The sequence below is a fragment of the Heptranchias perlo genome, chromosome 1, assembly GCF_035084215.1.
Source record: "Heptranchias perlo isolate sHepPer1 chromosome 1, sHepPer1.hap1, whole genome shotgun sequence".
In the NCBI taxonomy this organism is placed as follows: domain Eukaryota; kingdom Metazoa; phylum Chordata; class Chondrichthyes; order Hexanchiformes; family Hexanchidae; genus Heptranchias; species Heptranchias perlo.
Genome location: NC_090325.1, coordinates 124,632,679 through 124,653,611, shown reverse-complemented (window position 1 = coordinate 124,653,611; position 20,933 = coordinate 124,632,679). Strand labels below are relative to the sequence as shown.

Sequence of the window (20,933 nt, the reverse complement as noted above, 5' to 3'; positions counted from 1 at the left end):
TTTCTTTTTAGGTTCATGCACTACCGCCTCGTGTCTCTGCGCTACCCCTTCAGCTCTGACGGCAGGGCAGGGTGGATTGGGCTGCAGGTTTCTTCATGCTATCAGGACTCCTTATGATTGATCAATGGGAGGTGCGCTTCTGCGGATTAAGGCTAGTCCTACCAAGAGTTCTTCAATCTCGAGCATCCTGTTATTGTAGTAACATAGTATAGTATCTTCATATAGCATGTGGTTCAAGGGCTGGCAAAGCTTGCCCATTGTAAACAATTTTACAACACCAAGTTATAGTCCAGCAATTTTATTTTAAATTCACAAGCTTTCGGAGATTTTCTCCTTCCTCAGGCAAATGTTTCAGGATCTCCTTGAAGCCTACGCATTTATACATATTGAACAATACATGGTGTTTACAGACTGCCCCTGCAACTGCCCGTTGCCAAGGCAATCACCGTGTTCAGACAGAGAGGTGTCATCTGCAGAACCCCCGAATACACATTCAACAAAAAAACAAACAGGGAAAAAAAACAGAGAAAAAAAAAACACAGAGAGAGGCAGAAACATCCGGAAGGCAGAGAGAGCCAGCAAATGACCCATTATATTAAAAACAGATAACATTTGTTCGCTGGTGGGGTAACGTGTAGCGTGACATGAACCCAAGATCCCGGTTGAGGCCGTCCTCATGGGTGCGGAACTTGGCTATCAATTTCTGCTCGACGATTTTGCGTTGTCGTGTGTCTCGAAGGCCGCCTTGGAGTACGCTTACCCGAAGGTCGGTGGATGAATGTCCATGACTGCTGAAGTGTTCCCCGACTGGGAGGGAACCCTCCTGTTTGGCGATTGTTGCGCGGTGTCCGTTCATCCGTTGTCGCAGCGTCTGCATGGTCTCGCCAATGTACCATGCTCTGGGGCATCCTTTCCTGCAACGTATGAGGTAGACAACGTTGGCCGAGTCACAGGAGTATGAACCATGTACCTGGTGTGTCGTGTCATCTCGTGTGATGGTGGTATCTGTGTCGATGATCTGGCATGTCTTGCAGAGGTTACCGTGGCAGGGTTGTGTGGCGTCGTGGACGCTGTTCTCTTGAAAGCTAGGTAGTTTGCTGCGAACGATGGTCTGTTTGAGGTTGGGTGGCTGTTTAAAGGCGAGTAGTGGAGGTGTGGGGATGGCCATAGCGAGGTGTTTGTCCTCATTGATGACATGTTGAAGGCTGCGGAGAACATGGCGTAGTTTCTCCGCTCCGGGGAAGTACTGGACGACAAAGGGTACTCTGTTGGTTGCGTCCCGTGTTAGTCTCCTGAGGAGGTCTATGCGATTTTTTGCTGTGGCCCGTCGGAACTGTCGATCGATGAGTCGAGCGTCATATCCCGTTCTTACTAGGGCGTCTTTCAGCGTCTGTAGGTGTCCATCGCGTTCCTCCTCGTCTGAGCAGACCCTGTGTATTCGCAGGGCCTGTCCATAGGGGATGGCCTCTTTGACGTGGTTAGGGTGGAAGCTGGAAAAGTGGAGCATCGTGAGGTTGTCCGTGGGCTTGCGGTAGAGTGAGGTGCTGAGGTGCCCGTCTTTGATGGAGATTCGTGTGTCCAAGAAAGAAACTGATTCTGAGGAGTAGTCCATGGTGAGCTTGATGGTGGGATGGAACTTGTTGATGTTATCGTGTAGTCTCTTTAGTGATTCCTTGCCGTGGGTCCATAGAAAGAAAATGTCGTCGATGTATCTGGTGTATAGTGTTGGTTGGAGGTCTTGTGCAGTGAAGAAGTCCTGCTCGAACTTGTGCATGAAAATGTTGGCGTATTGGGGTGCGAATTTGGTCCCCATGGCTGTTCCGTGTGTTTGGGTAAAGAACTGGTTATCGAAGGTGAAGACATTGTGATCCAGGATGAAGCGGATGAGTTGTAGGATGGCTTCCGGAGATTGGCTGTTGTTGGTGTTGAGTATTGATGCTGTCGCAGCGATGCCGTCATCGTGGGGGATACTGGTGTATAGTGCCGAGACGTCCATCGTGGTGAGAAGTGTTCCTGGTTCAACTGGTCCGTGGGTACTGAGTTTTTGTAGGAAGTCTGTAGTGTCGCGACAGAAGCTGGGGGTTCCCTGTACGATGGGTTTCAGGATGCCCTCGATGTATCCAGAGAGGTTCTCACACAGGGTTCCGTTGCCTGATACGATGGGACGTCCGGGTGTGTTGGCTTTGTGTATCTTTGGGAGGCAGTAGAAGTCTCCCACGCGGGGATTACGTGGGATGAGAATGCGTAGGATGCTTTGAAGGTCTGGATCGAAGGTCTTGATCAGTTTGTTGAGCTGGTGGGTGTGTTCTTTGGTCGGATCTGCGGGTAACCGTCTGTAGTGTTCCTGGTTGTCCAGTTGTCGGTATGCTTCTTTGCAATAGTCTGTTCTGTTCTGTATGACTATGGCTCCTCCTTTGTCCGCTGGTTTGATGACGATGTTGCGGTTGGTCTTGAGAGCGTTGATGGCGTTGCGTTGTGCTCGGGTGACATTCTGGACTGTCTTCTGAGTGCGGCTGATGAATCTGGCATTGACGCATTTCCTGACAGCTTGAGCATACATGTCCAGCTGAGGGCAGCGACCCTCCGGAGGAGTCCAGTTTGACTCTTTCCTCTTCGGTTGCTGTACCGCGGATCCCTCTGTCTGCTGTTCCGGATCGTCGATTGTCTCATTGGGTTCGCTGCTGAAATCTTGGGGTTTGTGGTAGAATTCCCGGAGCCTCATTCTCCTGATGAATTCCTCTGTGTCCGCCGCGAGACTAGTGGGGTCCATTTTGGTAGTGGGGCAGAAATTGAGCCCTCGGCTGAGAACTTCGATTTCGTCTGGTTGAAGGGTGTGGTCGGATAAATTGACAATAGACTTCCCTGTGGTTGCAACCGTGGTACCAGGGGAAGCTTGGTCGTTGCTGGTGGTGATGCCGAGTTTCTCAAGCTTCCTGCTCTTGGTTTTCATGTAGGCAGCGTAGTTCCGTTGCCTCGTCTGTTTGGCGGTATAACGTAGCTGGTCTGCTGTGTCCTGAGTACAGGTTGAGAGTATGGACTCTATCTTGGTTTCGAGGTTGTGGCGTCTGCTGTAGAGTTGGTGTATGAGATGGTTGCGGAGTGTGCGAGAGGTACGGCGGCAGAGTCTCTCAGCGTAATCCGAGTTGTATGTGGACTTGAGTGGGTTCGTGATCTGGAGTCCTTTCGGGATCTTGTCTGCTTTCTTGCAGCTCTGTAAAAACTTGATGTCTGTGTCTAAATGCGCGATCTTCTTGGATATCCTTTCCACTGTGAGCCGGCAGTTTGTGGTGTCGATGGTAGTCATGATGTGGAGATGCCGGTGATGGACTGGGGTTGACAATTGTAAACAATTGAAGGAGAAAATCTCCGAAAGCTTGTGAATTTAAAATAAAATTGCTGGACTATAACTTGGTGTTGTAAAATTGTTTACAATTGTCAACCCCAGTCCATCACCGGCATCTCCACATCATGACTACCATCGACACCACAAACTGCCGGCTCACAGTGGAAAGGATATCCAAGAAGATCGCGCATTTAGACACAGACATCAAGTTTTTACAGAGCTGCAAGAAAGCAGACAAGATCCCGAAAGGACTCCAGATCACGAACCCACTCAAGTCCACATACAACTCGGATTACGCTGAGAGACTCTGCCGCCGTACCTCTCGCACACTCCGCAACCATCTCATACACCAACTCTACAGCAGACGCCACAACCTCGAAACCAAGATAGAGTCCATACTCTCAACCTGTACTCAGGACACAGCAGACCAGCTACGTTATACCGCCAAACAGACGAGGCAACGGAACTACGCTGCCTACATGAAAACCAAGAGCAGGAAGCTTGAGAAACTCGGCATCACCACCAGCAACGACCAAGCTTCCCCTGGTACCACGGTTGCAACCACAGGGAAGTCTATTGTCAATTTATCCGACCACACCCTTCAACCAGACGAAATCGAAGTTCTCAGCCGAGGGCTCAATTTCTGCCCCACTACCAAAATGGACCCCACTAGTCTCGCGGCGGACACAGAGGAATTCATCAGGAGAATGAGGCTCCGGGAATTCTACCACAAACCCCAAGATTTCAGCAGCGAACCCAATGAGACAATCGACGATCCGGAACAGCAGACAGAGGGATCCGCGGTACAGCAACCGAAGAGGAAAGAGTCAAACTGGACTCCTCCGGAGGGTCGCTGCCCTCAGCTGGACATGTATGCTCAAGCTGTCAGGAAATGCGTCAATGCCAGATTCATCAGCCGCACTCAGAAGACAGTCCAGAATGTCACCCGAGCACAACGCAACGCCATCAACGCTCTCAAGACCAACCGCAACATCGTCATCAAACCAGCGGACAAAGGAGGAGCCATAGTCATACAGAACAGAACAGACTATTGCAAAGAAGCATACCGACAACTGGACAACCAGGAACACTACAGACGGTTACCCGCAGATCCGACCAAAGAACACACCCACCAGCTCAACAAACTGATCAAGACCTTCGATCCAGACCTTCAAAGCATCCTACGCATTCTCATCCCACGTAATCCCCGCGTGGGAGACTTCTACTGCCTCCCAAAGATACACAAAGCCAACACACCCGGACGTCCCATCGTATCAGGCAACGGAACCCTGTGTGAGAACCTCTCTGGATACATCGAGGGCATCCTGAAACCCATCGTACAGGGAACCCCCAGCTTCTGTCGCGACACTACAGACTTCCTACAAAAACTCAGTACCCACGGACCAGTTGAACCAGGAACACTTCTCACCACGATGGACGTCTCGGCACTATACACCAGTATCCCCCACGATGACGGCATCGCTGCGACAGCATCAATACTCAACACCAACAACAGCCAATCTCCGGAAGCCATCCTACAACTCATCCGCTTCATCCTGGATCACAATGTCTTCACCTTCGATAACCAGTTCTTTACCCAAACACACGGAACAGCCATGGGGACCAAATTCGCACCCCAATACGCCAACATTTTCATGCACAAGTTCGAGCAGGACTTCTTCACTGCACAAGACCTCCAACCAACACTATACACCAGATACATCGACGACATTTTCTTTCTATGGACCCACGGCAAGGAATCACTAAAGAGACTACACGATAACATCAACAAGTTCCATCCCACCATCAAGCTCACCATGGACTACTCCTCAGAATCAGTTTCTTTCTTGGACACACGAATCTCCATCAAAGACGGGCACCTCAGCACCTCACTCTACCGCAAGCCCACGGACAACCTCACGATGCTCCACTTTTCCAGCTTCCACCCTAACCACGTCAAAGAGGCCATCCCCTATGGACAGGCCCTGCGAATACACAGGGTCTGCTCAGACGAGGAGGAACGCGATGGACACCTACAGACGCTGAAAGACGCCCTAGTAAGAACGGGATATGACGCTCGACTCATCGATCGACAGTTCCGACGGGCCACAGCAAAAAATCGCATAGACCTCCTCAGGAGACTAACACGGGACGCAACCAACAGAGTACCCTTTGTCGTCCAGTACTTCCCCGGAGCGGAGAAACTACGCCATGTTCTCCGCAGCCTTCAACATGTCATCAATGAGGACAAACACCTCGCTATGGCCATCCCCACACCTCCACTACTCGCCTTTAAACAGCCACCCAACCTCAAACAGACCATCGTTCGCAGCAAACTACCTAGCTTTCAAGAGAACAGCGTCCACGACGCCACACAACCCTGCCACGGTAACCTCTGCAAGACATGCCAGATCATCGACACAGATACCACCATCACACGAGATGACACGACACACCAGGTACATGGTTCATACTCCTGTGACTCGGCCAACGTTGTCTACCTCATACGTTGCAGGAAAGGATGCCCCAGAGCATGGTACATTGGCGAGACCATGCAGACGCTGCGACAACGGATGAACGGACACCGCGCAACAATCGCCAAACAGGAGGGTTCCCTCCCAGTCGGGGAACACTTCAGCAGTCATGGACATTCATCCACCGACCTTCGGGTAAGCGTACTCCAAGGCGGCCTTCGAGACACACGACAACGCAAAATCGTCGAGCAGAAATTGATAGCCAAGTTCCGCACCCATGAGGACGGCCTCAACCGGGAGCATACTCATAAACCAAATTGGTCCGTCCAAAACGGATAGGTGGCTGAATTTGAACTTTTGACCGTTAGAGTTGGGAATACATCATGGTCCCACTTGAGCTAGTGTTCTTTTGAAGGAGTTCCCAGTCCACTTAAATGAAGAAAGTGGAGGCTCATCAGTATCAGCGAACTGCTAGTATGATTGATAATATCACGAGTATGTACTGCAGAGACATAGCAATATCTGCCTTGCCCAAGCTAACCTATGGAGCACTGAGATGACAGTGCCCAATTTTGCAGTCAGCTCGTTTGAATAATTAGCATAACCTCCCAGCACATCTTCGGCCTTGTGCAGGAGAAAAAGAAAAAGTTGGCCAGCATCTTAAATTTAAAGTGGCTGTCTATGGGAGCAAATATTGTTTCACCTTTATAAAGCTTCAAAATGGGTTTTAATTATTTGTCAGCCTTTGCCAAGGCATGATTGTGGGCAAAGTGATATATAACTGTAAGATGTAGGTGCAAGGAGTGTTCCATGGTTTGGCATTTTAGGAAGTGCACTTCACCTGTCAAGAGGTTGCAGTCATTCTCAATGATCTATACAGTACATTGGGGTCATCTGCAATGCCCTGCTCTTGGGAACCCTGGTACGTTGTCTGCAGTCCAGTCTCCAAGAGAGCATGGCAACCGCCTTTTTGAAGTGGAGGCACCAAAGACAGGCCTCCTCTGGCATGGTCACAAAGGGCTATCTGGGCCAGCAAATGTCAATCCTGGGTTATGGACTGGTGCGTACATAATGCGTGGGGTACAGTTGGCTCTCTTGTTCCCTCTACCTCTGCAAAATCTAGGAACACCATTGGAATTCCCAAAATAGTGTGCATCCTGCCCACATTGCAAGCAAAATAGCAACTGGAAACAAGATAGCTGTGAGAAATATGGTTGGAAATAAAAGTCTTGTAATGCAAAAAAAAATCACACCTAAACCGAAGCCAAAATCTTCCAATTAACATGCGGACAAAGCAATAGAATAGGCAAAAAAATACTTTCCTACCAAAAATTAACAAGTGATTCTCACCTTTAAGAATGCCATTCACACACCGCAATTCCCGTTTTAAATCAGCAAGCAGCACTTTAGGGGGCAGGTGACCAGAAAGCCGCAAGATCCAATCAGGGACCTATTTAAGTCATTCTTGGAGCCATAATGAGGTATCCATTTGCCATCAATTCAGCCTCAGAAATGACAACATTTTTCTTAGCCGCAAAATGTGACCCTCTGTACATTAGACATGCGACATGCTAACCTAATTCTCCAACTTGCACTTGCCCTCAGCATTATGCTTGGCATTGACAGTGGAGCCTCATAAAGTTGACCCTTTGAGGTAAAAGCAATTTATTCACAGTTTATTCCATTTATTCACAGTTATTCATAGTTAAGATCAGGTATATTACAGGGGGAGGGTTAACTGTGTGCGCTAGGTGTAGCAAATGTATAATCCCATTTACAAAGATGCATTTATGATTTTATTAAACCTACTGCTCAGAGGAAACCTTCCTCCACAATAACTATTTAAACAACTGATTTAGTCAATAGAAGTCGAAAACGTTTACCTATGTTGCCTAGGATTCCTGCTTTTTGGCCACTATAGTCACAGATCACACCAGCATCCTCACTGTGTCGACAGTTGTGTGTTCCAATAGCTTGCTTGATGCAATCTGCCAATGTTTGTTCAGTCCCAATGCATTTCACATTATCCATGTGTATCGGCCCCACACCATCGCCAAAATAAGCCAGTGATCTTGCCTTGGCTGGGCCCCTTAAAGCAAAACACATGTGATACTCAGAAGACATCAGACCTTTATTAGCTTCTTTTATTAACACATTTTTAACATAGTTCTTTTCAAAGGAAATGCCACAATCTTGAAATAATAGTTAAAGTTCTACATACATCGGTCATTCTCCACTGACTGACTAATTTTGATGTCCATGTGGCAACCATATAATACCACGAGCAGCAAAAATGTTCTGGGTGATGAAATGTATTGGAACCTATGACATTATGCCATATAGTTACAGGATATGGGATCCATGTGACCGATGCAGTGAGTTCCCAATTTCATCTATGCCAGAAGGAGACAGTCCATGGACAGGGGCAACTGCTGCCCCAAAGGAAGGTAGAGTAAGGCCACTGATACTAGGTCATCCTTGCTAATGGTTGGACATGAGAAGCATTGACAGACTCATGGGAGCAGGTTTCCTGCTTTCCCTTCCTGACAGGAATGATGCAGGGACACGTTCAACGTGAGCAAGGGACCAAAATAAGAAATTACAAAGCTAAAGAGTTTCTTTAACCCAGATTGCACTCCATTTTTCTTGCATACGTATAAGAAAATAAAGTTTGCAAATATTCTAATGCAACCTTGTCACTGGTGTTTTCAATCTGTGCACTGGTTTTTCACCTCTCCCAGGGGATTATATGGCTCTGGGTGGAGTGGGCAGTGTCTGTATTGCCCTACACAAGGTATCACAACTGTATGGGACAGGCTGGATGGACCAGTAGGTCTTTTGCCATCTGTCATTTTCTGTATGTTCGTATGTACAAGTAAGGGCCGATTTTACAAATCCTTGCTTCTGGAGCAAAAGTAGAAGCCATTGAATTCACAGGCATATTCCCCATGATTTTCTGTTACTAATTTAATCTGACAGAATATGTTGAGCAATACGTTCATAATTTCCTGATATGCATTCCAGGCAAGCGAGAGTCCCCACTAGCAATGCAATTTGATAACATTGGTCAGTTGGCCAGGTTTAGATTGCTGGCTGAGTGTTTAGACATTGCTACCATAGAAACCAAGTGGACTATTTCACAAATTGTACTGCCCAATAGTCAATAAGATGGCAGCATAGCTTTGATCTGAGGACAAAATGAGTCCCAAATTATGAATATTAACTACAAACTTCACTAACTGTTTCTGTAAACTGAACAGAAATTCAAAATCATTTGCTATCTGCACCCTATTGATTACTGAATATCATTAGCTGTAACTCCTATTAAGTAGATACAGTTCATTAAGTAGCACCCAGCTGTAGTGCAGAAGACTTGTGCTCCAGAACTAGCCACGCCCCTAGCCAAGCTGTTCCAGTACAGCTACAACACTGGCATCTACCCAACAAAGTGGAAATTTGCCCAGGTATGTCCTGTCCACTAAAAGCAGGACAAATCCAATCCGGCCAATTACCGCCCCATCAGTCTACTCTCAATCATCAGCAAAGTGATGGAAGGTGTCGTCGACAGTGCTATCAAGCGGCACTTACTCACCAATAACCTGCTCACCGATGCTCAGTTTGGGTTCCGCCAGGACCACTCGGCTTCAGACCTCACTACAGCCTTGGTCCAAACATAGACAGAAGAGCTGAATTCCAGAGGTGAGGTGAGAGTGACTGCCCTTGACATCAAGGCAGCATTTCAAGGAGTGTGGCATCAAGGAGCCCAAGTAAAATTGAAGTCAATGTGAATCAGGGGGAAAACTCTCCAGAGTCATATCTAGCACAAAGGAAGATGGTAGCGGTTGTTGGAGGCCAATCATCTCAGCCCCAGGACATCGCAGCAGGAGTTCCTTTGGGCAGTGTCCTAGGCCCAACAGTCTTCAGCTACTTCATCAATGACCTTCCCTCCATCATAAGGTCAGAAGTGGAGATGTTCGCTGATGATTGCACAGTGTTCAGTTCCATTTGCACCCCCTCAGATAATGAAGCAGTCCGAGCCCGCATGCGGCAAGACCTGGACAACATCCAGGCTTGAGCTGATAAGTGGCAAGTAACATTCGCGCCAGGCAAGTGCCAGACAATGACTATCTCCAACAAGAGAGAGTCTAACCACCTCCCCTTGACATTCAACAGCATTACCATTGCCTAATCCCCCACCATCAACATCCTGGGGATCACCATTGACCAGAAACTTAACTGGACCAACCACATAAATATTGTGACTACAAGAGCAGGTCAGAGGCTGGGTATTCTGCGGTGAGTGACTCACCTCCTGACTCCGCAAATCCTTTCCACCATTTACAAGGCACAAGTCAGGAGTGTGATGGAATACTCTCCACTTGCCTGGATGAGAGCAGCTCCAACAACACAAGAAGCTCGACACCATCCAGGACAAAGCAGCCCGCTTGATTGGGACCCCATCCACCACCCTAAACATTCACTCCCTTCACCACCGGCGCACTGTGGCTGCAGTGTGTACCATCCACAGGATGCACTGCAGCAACTCGCCAAGGCTTCTTCGACAGCACCTCCCAAACCCGCAACCTCTACCACCTACAAGGACAAGGGCAGCAGGCACATGGGAACACCACCACCTGCACGTTCCCCTCCAAGTTACATACCATCCCGACTTGGAAATATATCGCCGTTCCTTCATTGTCGCTGGGTCAAAATTGTGGAATTCCCTACCTATCAGCACTGTGGGAGAACCTTCACCACACAGGCTACAGGGGTTCAAGAAGGCGGCTCACCACCACCTTCTCAAGGGCAATTAGGGATGGGCAATAAATGCTGGCCTTGTCAGTGACGCCCACATCCCATGAACGAATAAAAAAAATGTGAGGCACCCCACAGCACGCCTGCAATTTTCTAATATATGTTAGTTGTGTGCAAGGCCCCGCCAGTGACACAGGGACTCACAAAATATACTAATGTCTTTTGACCAAAAAAAAAATGTTATCCTCTTTGCACCCAAATAACACATCTGGAGGGAGAGGGTCAGGTTAAAAATAATGCGACCCCAACCCGTCACTTTTATGACTGCGGGTTGCGTGCCATGTCTGTGTCCCACTCGAGAGAGCGATATCCCTCAATCTTTACCCATCTCTTCAACCCGCGATCTTTCCCGATTGCTGGCAGCCAGGCGGGAAACGGAATTAAAAAATGATAATGAGGCACTGTCGTTAAATTTGGCAGGACTTCCGTCTTCCTTGGATTTCCAGATTCTCCCCCCGCTCCCCCACTGTCCGCAAACATGCTGCACCCCTCCCTCCCCGGCTCCCTGTAAATATTGGGGCCATTATTTCTATAAAATATGTTGGCCTGGAAATTTGATGATGCTGCGACCATTCTACAGGCATTTAACGGCCGTGAAAGTGTCCAATATGATGGGCAGTGTGTCTGCGCGCACATTCTGAGCCAGAAGTGCACCAGCCGCCATATTGGCATCAAAAGAGGTGTCCAGGATCCGGGCCTGAAACAGACATTAGGTACTTTGCATATGCAAATAAGGGGCCTAACACCTATTTGATGCTCCCTTTACCAAATTGGTTTGCCCTGAATGCAGCCAGTGCCGGGCTGGTGATGGAGTCAGTGGCAATTGTACGGAGTTTATGATAAGGTCATGAACAATGGCTTTGGACATCCCAATGTTGAACTGGAGGATATTACAGGTCATCCAACACTGAATGTCAGACAAGTAGTTTGACAGCATAGAAGCAGCATGACTTGCTGAACGAGACTATCCAACTTTGCGGCAGATTTGGACTCTACCATGACCCTACAGAAGATCTTACAGTAAGATTTACTGTTTGTTAGTACTATTGAAAAGATTGTTCCAAAGTTACACTCTGATGCCATAGTGGATTCTACTACACTGCTGAGCTAGTTTGTTCTGGGCTTACTTATCAGAATGTTTTGAGTAAGACCCCTCTTTAACTTGCATTACAGATATGCAGGATAAAGCTCACATAAATAACTACAATAACAATGGCTTTTTAAATTACTCTCTTCCTCATTTGCTTTGGCTCTTAAGTATGATTTTGAATTTGTCCCAAAGAATCCTATTAGATTGTATTACACACAGTGAAAGTTACAGTCTGCTGAATCAGAATCTACAGGATAGAAATGCTTGCATCTCAAAGGAAAGTAGACAAGAAATGCATCATGCTGTCTTTCTGGCAGCTTATGTAGAACTTCAATGGACAGAAATATTAATTGATGTGAATAGCAAGCTGTTCAGGGTTTACTGATATAGTTTCACTCACAATGCAGAGAAGAGATGATTGGCGGATTTACAGGCCAACATACAGCAGGGAATCAGAGAACTGAAAAAAGTTATCAAAGCTATTGCTTGAATAGAGACTCAATGCATTAGTACATGAGAGGTTAAGTCACCAGTGGTAAACTCATAGAATACATGCTCACATTGCAGGAATGTGACTTACAGAATCAGGTGAATAAGCCCAAACTCCTGATTCACAGGGCACAAATTCAGCAAGCTGCAAATTTGTCAAATATTTAGAGGCCTCGCACACAGCCTGCAGGAGCCTCAATACAACTATTAATTTTAGGCAATGCTATGTAAATTAGTCCCAGACCGAAATCACCTGTTCACTTTTTCATCATCTCTCTGCAGTATAAAATGTAAGGAATCTTACAACACCAGGTTATCGTCCAACAAATTTATTTTAAAATCACAAGCTTTCGGAGATTATCTCCTTCGTCAGATGAATGAATGAAAAGGTTCTCAAATCGCATATCTTATACTATGTTGGGACAGCATCACACCAATCAAAAGGTGTCGTTGTTATTCAAACAGGCCAGTCACGGAGAACAGCACGTCCCAGTACACTCGATATACATTGTGTCTATTACACAGACAGGCAGAAAGAAACTCAAAATGGCAGAGAGAGAGAGAGAGAGAGAATTTTAAAAATGGGCACTGATGGGATCTCCTGCTCTGGCTTTTAGAAGTTTGATTCTCAAAGGTGTGTTTAAAGTTCAGTTTTTCTTTTCCTTTCACATAGCTGCACCCGAGTATCCTTGGTGCATTACTTGCTGCTAGTGTTTTCATTTTTGCATTGCAAGACTTTATTTTTTATAACTTTAGTCACAACACTGTTACTCACAACTGCTGCTTCATGAGCAGCAACCATAGTATTCCTAATATCCATGGGAATTCCACTGGCCATACTGGAATTGGAGGAAAAAGAGAAGTTCAGGCAGAGGGAAGAAAAGCAGGAACAATTGCACCTCAGGAGTCTAGTTTCCAACTTGGCTTTGTCTCAGGAGCCAATTCTTCAGATATGGACACACGTACTTGGAGATGTCTAAAGAGGCTTCCCTTGATCAACTACTTTTCAGAACAGAGACTGTCACAATATTACACCATCTCTTTGAGCCTGACCTTGACTTATGCTCTACCGCAGGAACAGTGCTACTCATGGCTGTGGTTACCACACCATTCAAATTTTACGCATCCACATCCTTCAAACTCACCACTGGTGACATTTGCAGCATCAGAACCTCCCTCGCAATAACCCCATGGCATAAATTAAGAGGAAAGGCTTTCATTCCATTCATGTGCAGATTGTGTCAGACCACAGGAACAGAACATTGGGAATAAATTCACAATGCCTTCATTTTGCAGCAATCCACGGTGCCACTATTATGTGTGCAAAACTAAGGAGTAGGAAAGTTGGATGTAATTTTTCTAAATAAAATTAATTTGGACAATCTTGTCCCAGTCTCTAGTAGGCACAAGTCCACTAAATTGGGGATTAATTAGCATTAAAATGTACTCTCACTCGGACGAACCGCAAGAATGGCTGGTGTGTGAAATTCAAAAGTTATACTTGGTGCGGCAGATGAGATGGGAGAAAGGAGTTAAGACACACTTTTGAATCTGAGTAGATTTGAACAAACTTTACTTTTCATCTGGTACTGTTAAGTCTAGGCAGGCAGTGCTGATGCTGGCACTGGATGGAAAAACGTTCAACTTCCAAGGACTGATATCCTTCACTTTCATGGGGAAAAAATAAATCAAATTGTGCATTGTCCATAAGAGGACTAGCCTCCACCTATGAGATCTGAGATACACAAGAGCAGTGGCCACCCAGAGCTGAGCATATTTGCCAGATAATACACTGGGCTTTTTGTGAAGAGGCCACCCAAAGTCATGCTAAATGGGCTTTAGTAAATGTTGAAATAATTACAGCATATGGCAGCTCAATTCTGGAGCAGCTGTGATTGCCCAACAGTAACATCGTTCTATAGGAAGCTGATGGAATTTCCTGCTGTGCACATTCATGTAATAAAGAGTGTGCTTAGAAAGAAAATGTTTTTACCAATCTTGTTCAAACAAAAGAGAAATTCCTGAACAGGAAAACACTTCTCGCAAATATTACGACTGCTATATCTGACCGTTTATATGCTCTTGCGTGACAAAGTAATCCATGTAAGGTCAGCTGTTTGTGAGCTACCATAAACTGATAGGGGTTCGTGGGCCTCACAGACCTTTGATAATGAGGCTCTGAAGGATCCCGGTCAGATTTTCTGACATTGGACAAGGCTCTGTCGACAACATGAACCTCGCCCATAAGTTTGGGTGCAGCAGGATTATTTTGGGACTTGTTTGCTTTACTTTTGTTTTGGAGGCCTGTTAAAAGGAAAAGAAACTATTCTAAGTTAATTTTTATTTAAATTTTCAGGTACCTGTGACTGCATTTTGCTCAATACAATAATTAGTTTTGCTGTGTAGGCCTCCATTTTTGGGTTTTTCTCTTGTGAATAATTTTCTTTATTATTCTTGGTTTCTGCTGGCCTTGGCATGCACCTTATAAAGAAGGGAGGATCGATATTCCATTGGGGGTTTCCTACGTGCTGCATCATTAAAATGATGAAGAGGAGGTAATGAGGGACCAACAAATGGTGGTGCAATGATCCCTGAGACTTTCTGGCCACGCCCATCACTACCCCAGGATCTGCACCTGATGTCGCCTGTATTCACTGCTTCTGCTTCACAAGACAGGCTGCCACAGAGCTGTGCAATTTGCTGCTCAGCGGTCGGCACAGCTCATCTGTATCAGAGACGGCTGTGTTTATGGAAGTGCACATTAGCACAGCATGATATTTTCATGCCATAGCGTACCTTCCACACCATTCAAGGAAAGATTTGTCAAACCAGGCAGTCTCCATAGGAGTGATAACCGCTATGTTTGCAAAAGTTAACAAGTTCATTATTTTTCCGACAGAAAGAAACCATCACAATACGTAGCTTCCACTGGATAGCAGGGTTCTCTTGAGTGCAAGGAACTACACGTGGTACTCTTGGGCACCAGGGCACTTGAGGTCAACTCCAGTCTTTATGAAGATAAAGGATTTGTCATTAACATTTAGGTGGCATCTGACCACAAAAACCTCATCATGCAGATTAATGGCCATCATCCAGGCAGAAACTACAGGGGAGAAATTCAACATTGTTGCGCTCGATGACGAATTTAGCAGCGCGAGTGTGTTCGGGCCACTACTAAATTTGTTAGGGCCTTTTTTAGGCGGCCACATAAAACAGGCATTAGGCCTCTTGAATATGTTAATGAAGGACGTAACTCCTGTTTAAGGATCCCTTGGAGGAATTCGACAGCACTGGCAGGAGCAGGAGCCAGGCCTGCACCGCTCAGGTTTTCAGGATATATTGTGGCCTACCAACAGCCACCAATAAACAGGAATTTATTTTCACTGCCAGCCCACGATCATTTCCCCTCCCATTCTCCTCCCCTCCACTCCCAGGACTTACCTGAGGGCTGCTGCCGGCGAGGCAAACAGCCCAAATTGCAATCGGCCACATGTGCAAGCTGCTTGTGGTGTTGCGACAGATACCGGCATGTCCCCAATTATTCCATGAGGTCCCATGCCCAGTTTCTGTCAAGCCTCGGGCCTCCTGGTCCAGGCACACACTGGAAGTGTGCTGTCTGTTATGCTTCTGAAAATGAGCCTTAATGAACTTAGCCCCCTATGATTCCATCACCGTGTGACTGTCCAAGGTGTCCACGTTATCTGAAGAATGAGAAACATTGGGTGGAAGGAACAGGGCAACCATCTACATCCATAGTTACTGACTCCACTGGGAAAGCCCCTAAAGCAGAAGAGCACATCGGCCTGGATGCTTCACCATCTGTTTGCTAATGCTCAACTACTACCTTAACCTTCAGGAAGAGTGTGCCATGTCCCTTAGGAATAATAAAAGAGTGTAAAAGGGGCAATGTTTGTGCACAATGCTTGCAATGGTTCCTCTCAGAGGTGCAGGAGTTCCCAACTTGTGCTATGCTTAATGAATCTCCTAAGAAATATCTGCTAAAGTTGGGGAGCACACTCACCTTTGCCCTGCTATTGATTAATCAGATATGAGGGAGCTGGATGACCGCATAGACTCAGGTGGTAATCTTTAACCATGCAGCTGGCATCTCTACTTTCACTAGAGGATGGCATTCAGCCCCAAATAGGACCACCCTCCTTTGTTGCACCCTCTGCAGGAGGACTGCCAACTCTTCAGCATCAAGTGGAGCGGTGCCACTCATGATCGCCACCGCGCCATTATGAATGACTACCGCACTTTTGTGCCACCATCACAACTTATCTTTTTGTGGAGTAGTAGCAAGCATTTAAGAGCTGCTCCTACAATGGATCTCTAGTCAAGTGTGCTGTAGGCTACGGTTTCTGGGGTATTTTTGATTTGCCTGCCAAAATGGGAGGCGGAGCTTATATGAGAAAATTCGGTTCAGCTTGCCTTCTGTGCTACGGGTCAAGTGTACCCACAATTTGGGCCAGCACAAGCCCATTTTTGTAGGGATCACAAAATTGAGACTTAAATGTTAGTGTGAATGTTTAGGTACATTTTTGTTGTTATTATTATTATTGAGAAACTTGGGTGAAAGGGATGAATATATACATATGGCATCCCACTACAGGAAAGATATAAAATCAATGGTAAAAGTGCAGCATAGATTTACTAGGATGAGGAGTTAGGTTATGAAGAGAGGCTTGTAAAGTTAGGGCTTTTTTCACTAAATAGAAAAAGAAACTCCTTGCATTCATGAAGCACCTTCCTCCCCAACCCTCTTATTTCTTCCATTGCTCCTTCCCCCTCTCCGCATAACCTCCAGAATGTTTGCTCATTCACAAACAATGTTAGCCCCACCCACGATTTCATTGTAGACAAATCTAATGACATCTGGCCCTGACAGGGAACTTCCTTCCCCTCACTGAAGCCCACCCAAATTACAACACATTCCCATCACTTGTCCCACCCAAACCACCATGGCAGTGGCTTACGTTTTGTCACACCTTAGCCTCTCCTTCTACTCCTCTGGTACCTTCTCTTCCTTCAAGCACTTGCCCTCTTTCATCCTTCCTGCCTCTCAGTTAAAACCATCATCATCTGCTGTGCTCCTAAGCCCCATAGCAAGTTCATCATCAAGATCTCCTCTGTTCTCACCTCCCTTAGTCTGTGCAGCTAGAAGCTGCTCATCGTTGGTGATTTCCACCTATACCTAAACTCCCCTAGTCCTCCTGCTCTCACTCAATCTCCCACATCCATGGCCATCCTGCTCAACCTTGCCATCTCATGGGCCTATCTACTTCTGAAGTCTTGATCACCAATAAGAGTAACTCTGACCATTTCCTTGTCTCCTTTACCATCTGTATTCCCCTGCCATCTTCCAACCCCACTACCCTCACCCTCCACCTCTGGAAAAAACTCTTTTATCTCCCTCACAAATTCAGTCCTAAACTCTCAAATCCCTCTCTTTTGGATCTACACGCACATCACAACTTCATTACCACTGCTGACCTACTCAACTGCTCCCTATCATTATATTTCAAATGACTCCCTGTCTTTCACTCCTCTTCTTTTCCTGGTACAATTCCCATCTTTGCTCCTGTAAGACTGACGGCCATAATCTTGAGCACACCCAGCACATGACTGGCCTAGTTTTTCAGTGCCAGATCTGTCTCAACTATGCTAAACAGTACCATGCCTCACTATCCTCAGCCAAGTCCTCCTGAAGGGCAAGGATAACCAAAGGTCCCTTGAAGGGATTCGCAAAATTTCACATGTTCCCCCCACCCCGAAGATTTATTGGAGTTATTAAAGAAACCCTGGTGTGACTGTTTTAAAATCCAAGGTCTCTCAAAATGGCTGCAGTCAGACACATGGCCAAGGACCGGCAGATTTGAAATTGCATTTTTCAACAACTTGGCAGGTTTTCGTGTCTAGACAGGTTTCTTTAAACAATGCAGCTGCATTCTAGCCCTGAGGCAAGCTATCAACATGGCCAGCCAACACATCAAAATTCGAGCAGGAAGTGATCGCAGGACAAAAGGTGAACCATCAAGGTACATTTGGAACAATGGTAAAGCAGTTAGCATACAGATCGATACAGGAAACGGCCATAATGTAAATGGGCCAGAGATGGGGTCCTTTGTCTTACGTTTCGTGCTTAAATCAAACAATGAAGCAAGCTGATAAGGTATGAAAAAAACCTGTTACCAAGAGGGTATAACTGAAGCTGCCCAGTATATTTCTGGGGAGTAGCTGCTCTCTTCACCTCTTGGCCCTATCCTGTCTGTCTGCTAGCAACTAAGAAGGAAGCCATCCAGTAAACCTCGCAACCACATGTCGACGGCAGCAGCAGGCACAGGGGCCAGGCCTTTTCATCTGTTTTCACCGGTGAGCATTAATTTTCTGGCTGCCACAAGACAACCTAGCATAAGTGTAAGGTTGGGGGTTAAGGGATATTGCTAAACTTGTGATTTTAGAATTTTCCTTCGATGTGTCTGTTTCTTTCAACCCGATAAGTGTAAGACTGTATTACATCCATAGCGATTTCTTTATCTTCTGTATTATACTGTTTACCTTGTAGTTTTAGTTTTCTTATTAATAAACATTGGTTTTCCTTGTACCAATCCACTGGTCTGTTTGTCTGTCTTTGTTACCACTCGATAAGTCCTCAGCTCAGAATCAGGAAGGGGTAAGCGATTCGCAACCGCACTGCGGGCAGGGCAGCTCAGGAAAACATAACTGGCTGACCTATTATAAGCCCAAGAAACAGTAAAAAAAAGAAACCCCTTACACCCTTTTTTCCCATGACTCACTACATCCTCAAATGCCTTTCCCTCACCCTTTCCACCCTCACCTCCAACACCAAGTGTGAAGAATCATAGAATCAAAGAAAGGTTGCAGCACGGAAGGAGGCCATTCGGCCCATCGAGTCCGAACCTGCTCTATGCAAGAGCAATCCAGCTAGTCACACTCCCTGCCCTATCCCCGTAGCCCTGCAAATATTTTCCTTTCAAGTAGTTAACCAGTTCCCTTTTGAAGGCCATGATTGAATCTGCCTCCACCACCCCCTCAGGCAGTGCATTCCAGATCCTAACCACTCGCTGTGTAAAAAAGTTTTTCCTCATGTCACCTTTGGTTCTTTTGCCAATCACCTTAAATCTATGTCCTCTGGTTCTTCACCCTTCCGCCAATGGGAACAGTTTCTCTCTATCTACTCTGTCTAGACCCTTCATGATTTTGAATACCTCTATCAAATCTCCTCGCAACCGTCTCTGTTCCAAGGAGAACAACCCCAGCTTCTCCAGTCTATCCACGTAACTTAAGTCCCTCATCCCTGGAATCATTCTAGTGAATCTCTTATGCACCGTCTCTAAGGCTTTCACATCTTTCCTAAAGTGCAGTGTCTAGAATTGGACACAATACTCCAGTTGTGGCCGAACCAGTGTTTTATAAAGGTTCATCATGACTTCCATACTTTTGTAATCTATGCCACTATTTATAAAGCCCAGGATCCCGTATGCTTTTTAACTGCTTTCTCAACCTGCCCTGCCACCTTCAACGATTTGTGCACATACACCCCCAGATCTCTCTGTTCCTGTACCCCTTTTAGAGTTGTGCCCTCTAGTTTATATTGCCTCTCCTCGTACTTCCTATCGAAATGTATCACTTCCCATTTTTCTACGTTAAATTTCATCTGCCACGTGTCCACCCATGCCACCAGCCTGTCTATATCCTCTTGAAATCTATCACTATCCTCTTTACTGTTTACTACCCTTTCAAGTTCTGTGTCAGCTGCAAATTTTGAAATTGTGCCCTGTGCACCCAAGTCCATGTCATTAATATATATCCAGAAAAGCAGTGGTCCCAGCACCGACCCCTGGGGAACATCACTGTACACCTCCCTCCAGTCCGAAAAACAATCGTTTACCACTACTCTCTGTTTCCTGTCCCTTATCCAATTCTGTATCCATATTGCCACTGCCCCCTTTATTCCATGGGCCACAATTTTCATGATAAGCCTACAGTGCGGCACTTTATCAAACACCTTTTGAAAGTCCATATACACCACATCAACTGCATTGCCCTCAACTACCTTCTCCGTTACCACATCAAAAAACTCTATCAGCTTAGTTAGACAAAATTTGCCTTTAACAAATCCGTGCTGGCTTTCCCTAATCAATCGACAAGAGCTCCTAGGTTTTGTGCAATCAGGTAAAATTTCTGCTGGGGTTCTTCCAATTTCCGACCGTAACTTCGTCGGAAACCCGGAAAAATGGAATAAACAGCCCTTCTCACCATTTCCCCAGGAAACTTACGGTGGGAGATCGGAAGAACCCCAGCGAAAATTCCAGGTGCTTCTGTGCAGCTGTCACTGCCCCACCTAACTCTGCTCCCAGCTCCCACCCTGCAAGTTGTTATTGTTGATGTTAAGTTATGTGAATAAGTCTGATCACAAATCTCTGAAACTTTCCATACTCAGCCTACTCGTAATGGTGTTTCCTGTTAAGTACGGTCTAATGTATCATCCTCTATAATGGGAGCTCTACTCCACATTTCTGAATGCTCTGATCTGGCTACTCCCAGGACAAATGAGAGACAAAGAAAAGAGATGAAAAAGGGGAGGCCGCCAGTTCCCACCCCAGCCTCAGAAGAATAGCAACATGAACAATTATATGCAGACAGGCACAAATCCCTGGGTTGCCAAATCCCATACAAAGTGAGAAGACAGAACACGGAA

The 20,933-nt window shown here is 46.2% G+C and overlaps 1 protein-coding gene across 1 annotated transcript in view; it reads right to left on the bottom strand.

The window, feature by feature from the left end:
- prss12 (serine protease 12) overlaps positions 1-20,933 on the bottom strand; it is a 145,738-nt gene that overhangs the window by 42,749 nt on the left and 82,056 nt on the right. Inside the window, exon 9 of the mRNA XM_067990925.1 lies at positions 7,701-7,906. Within this exon, the coding sequence (XP_067847026.1) occupies positions 7,701-7,906 (206 nt within the window). The remainder of the gene's footprint in view (positions 1-7,700; positions 7,907-20,933) is intronic.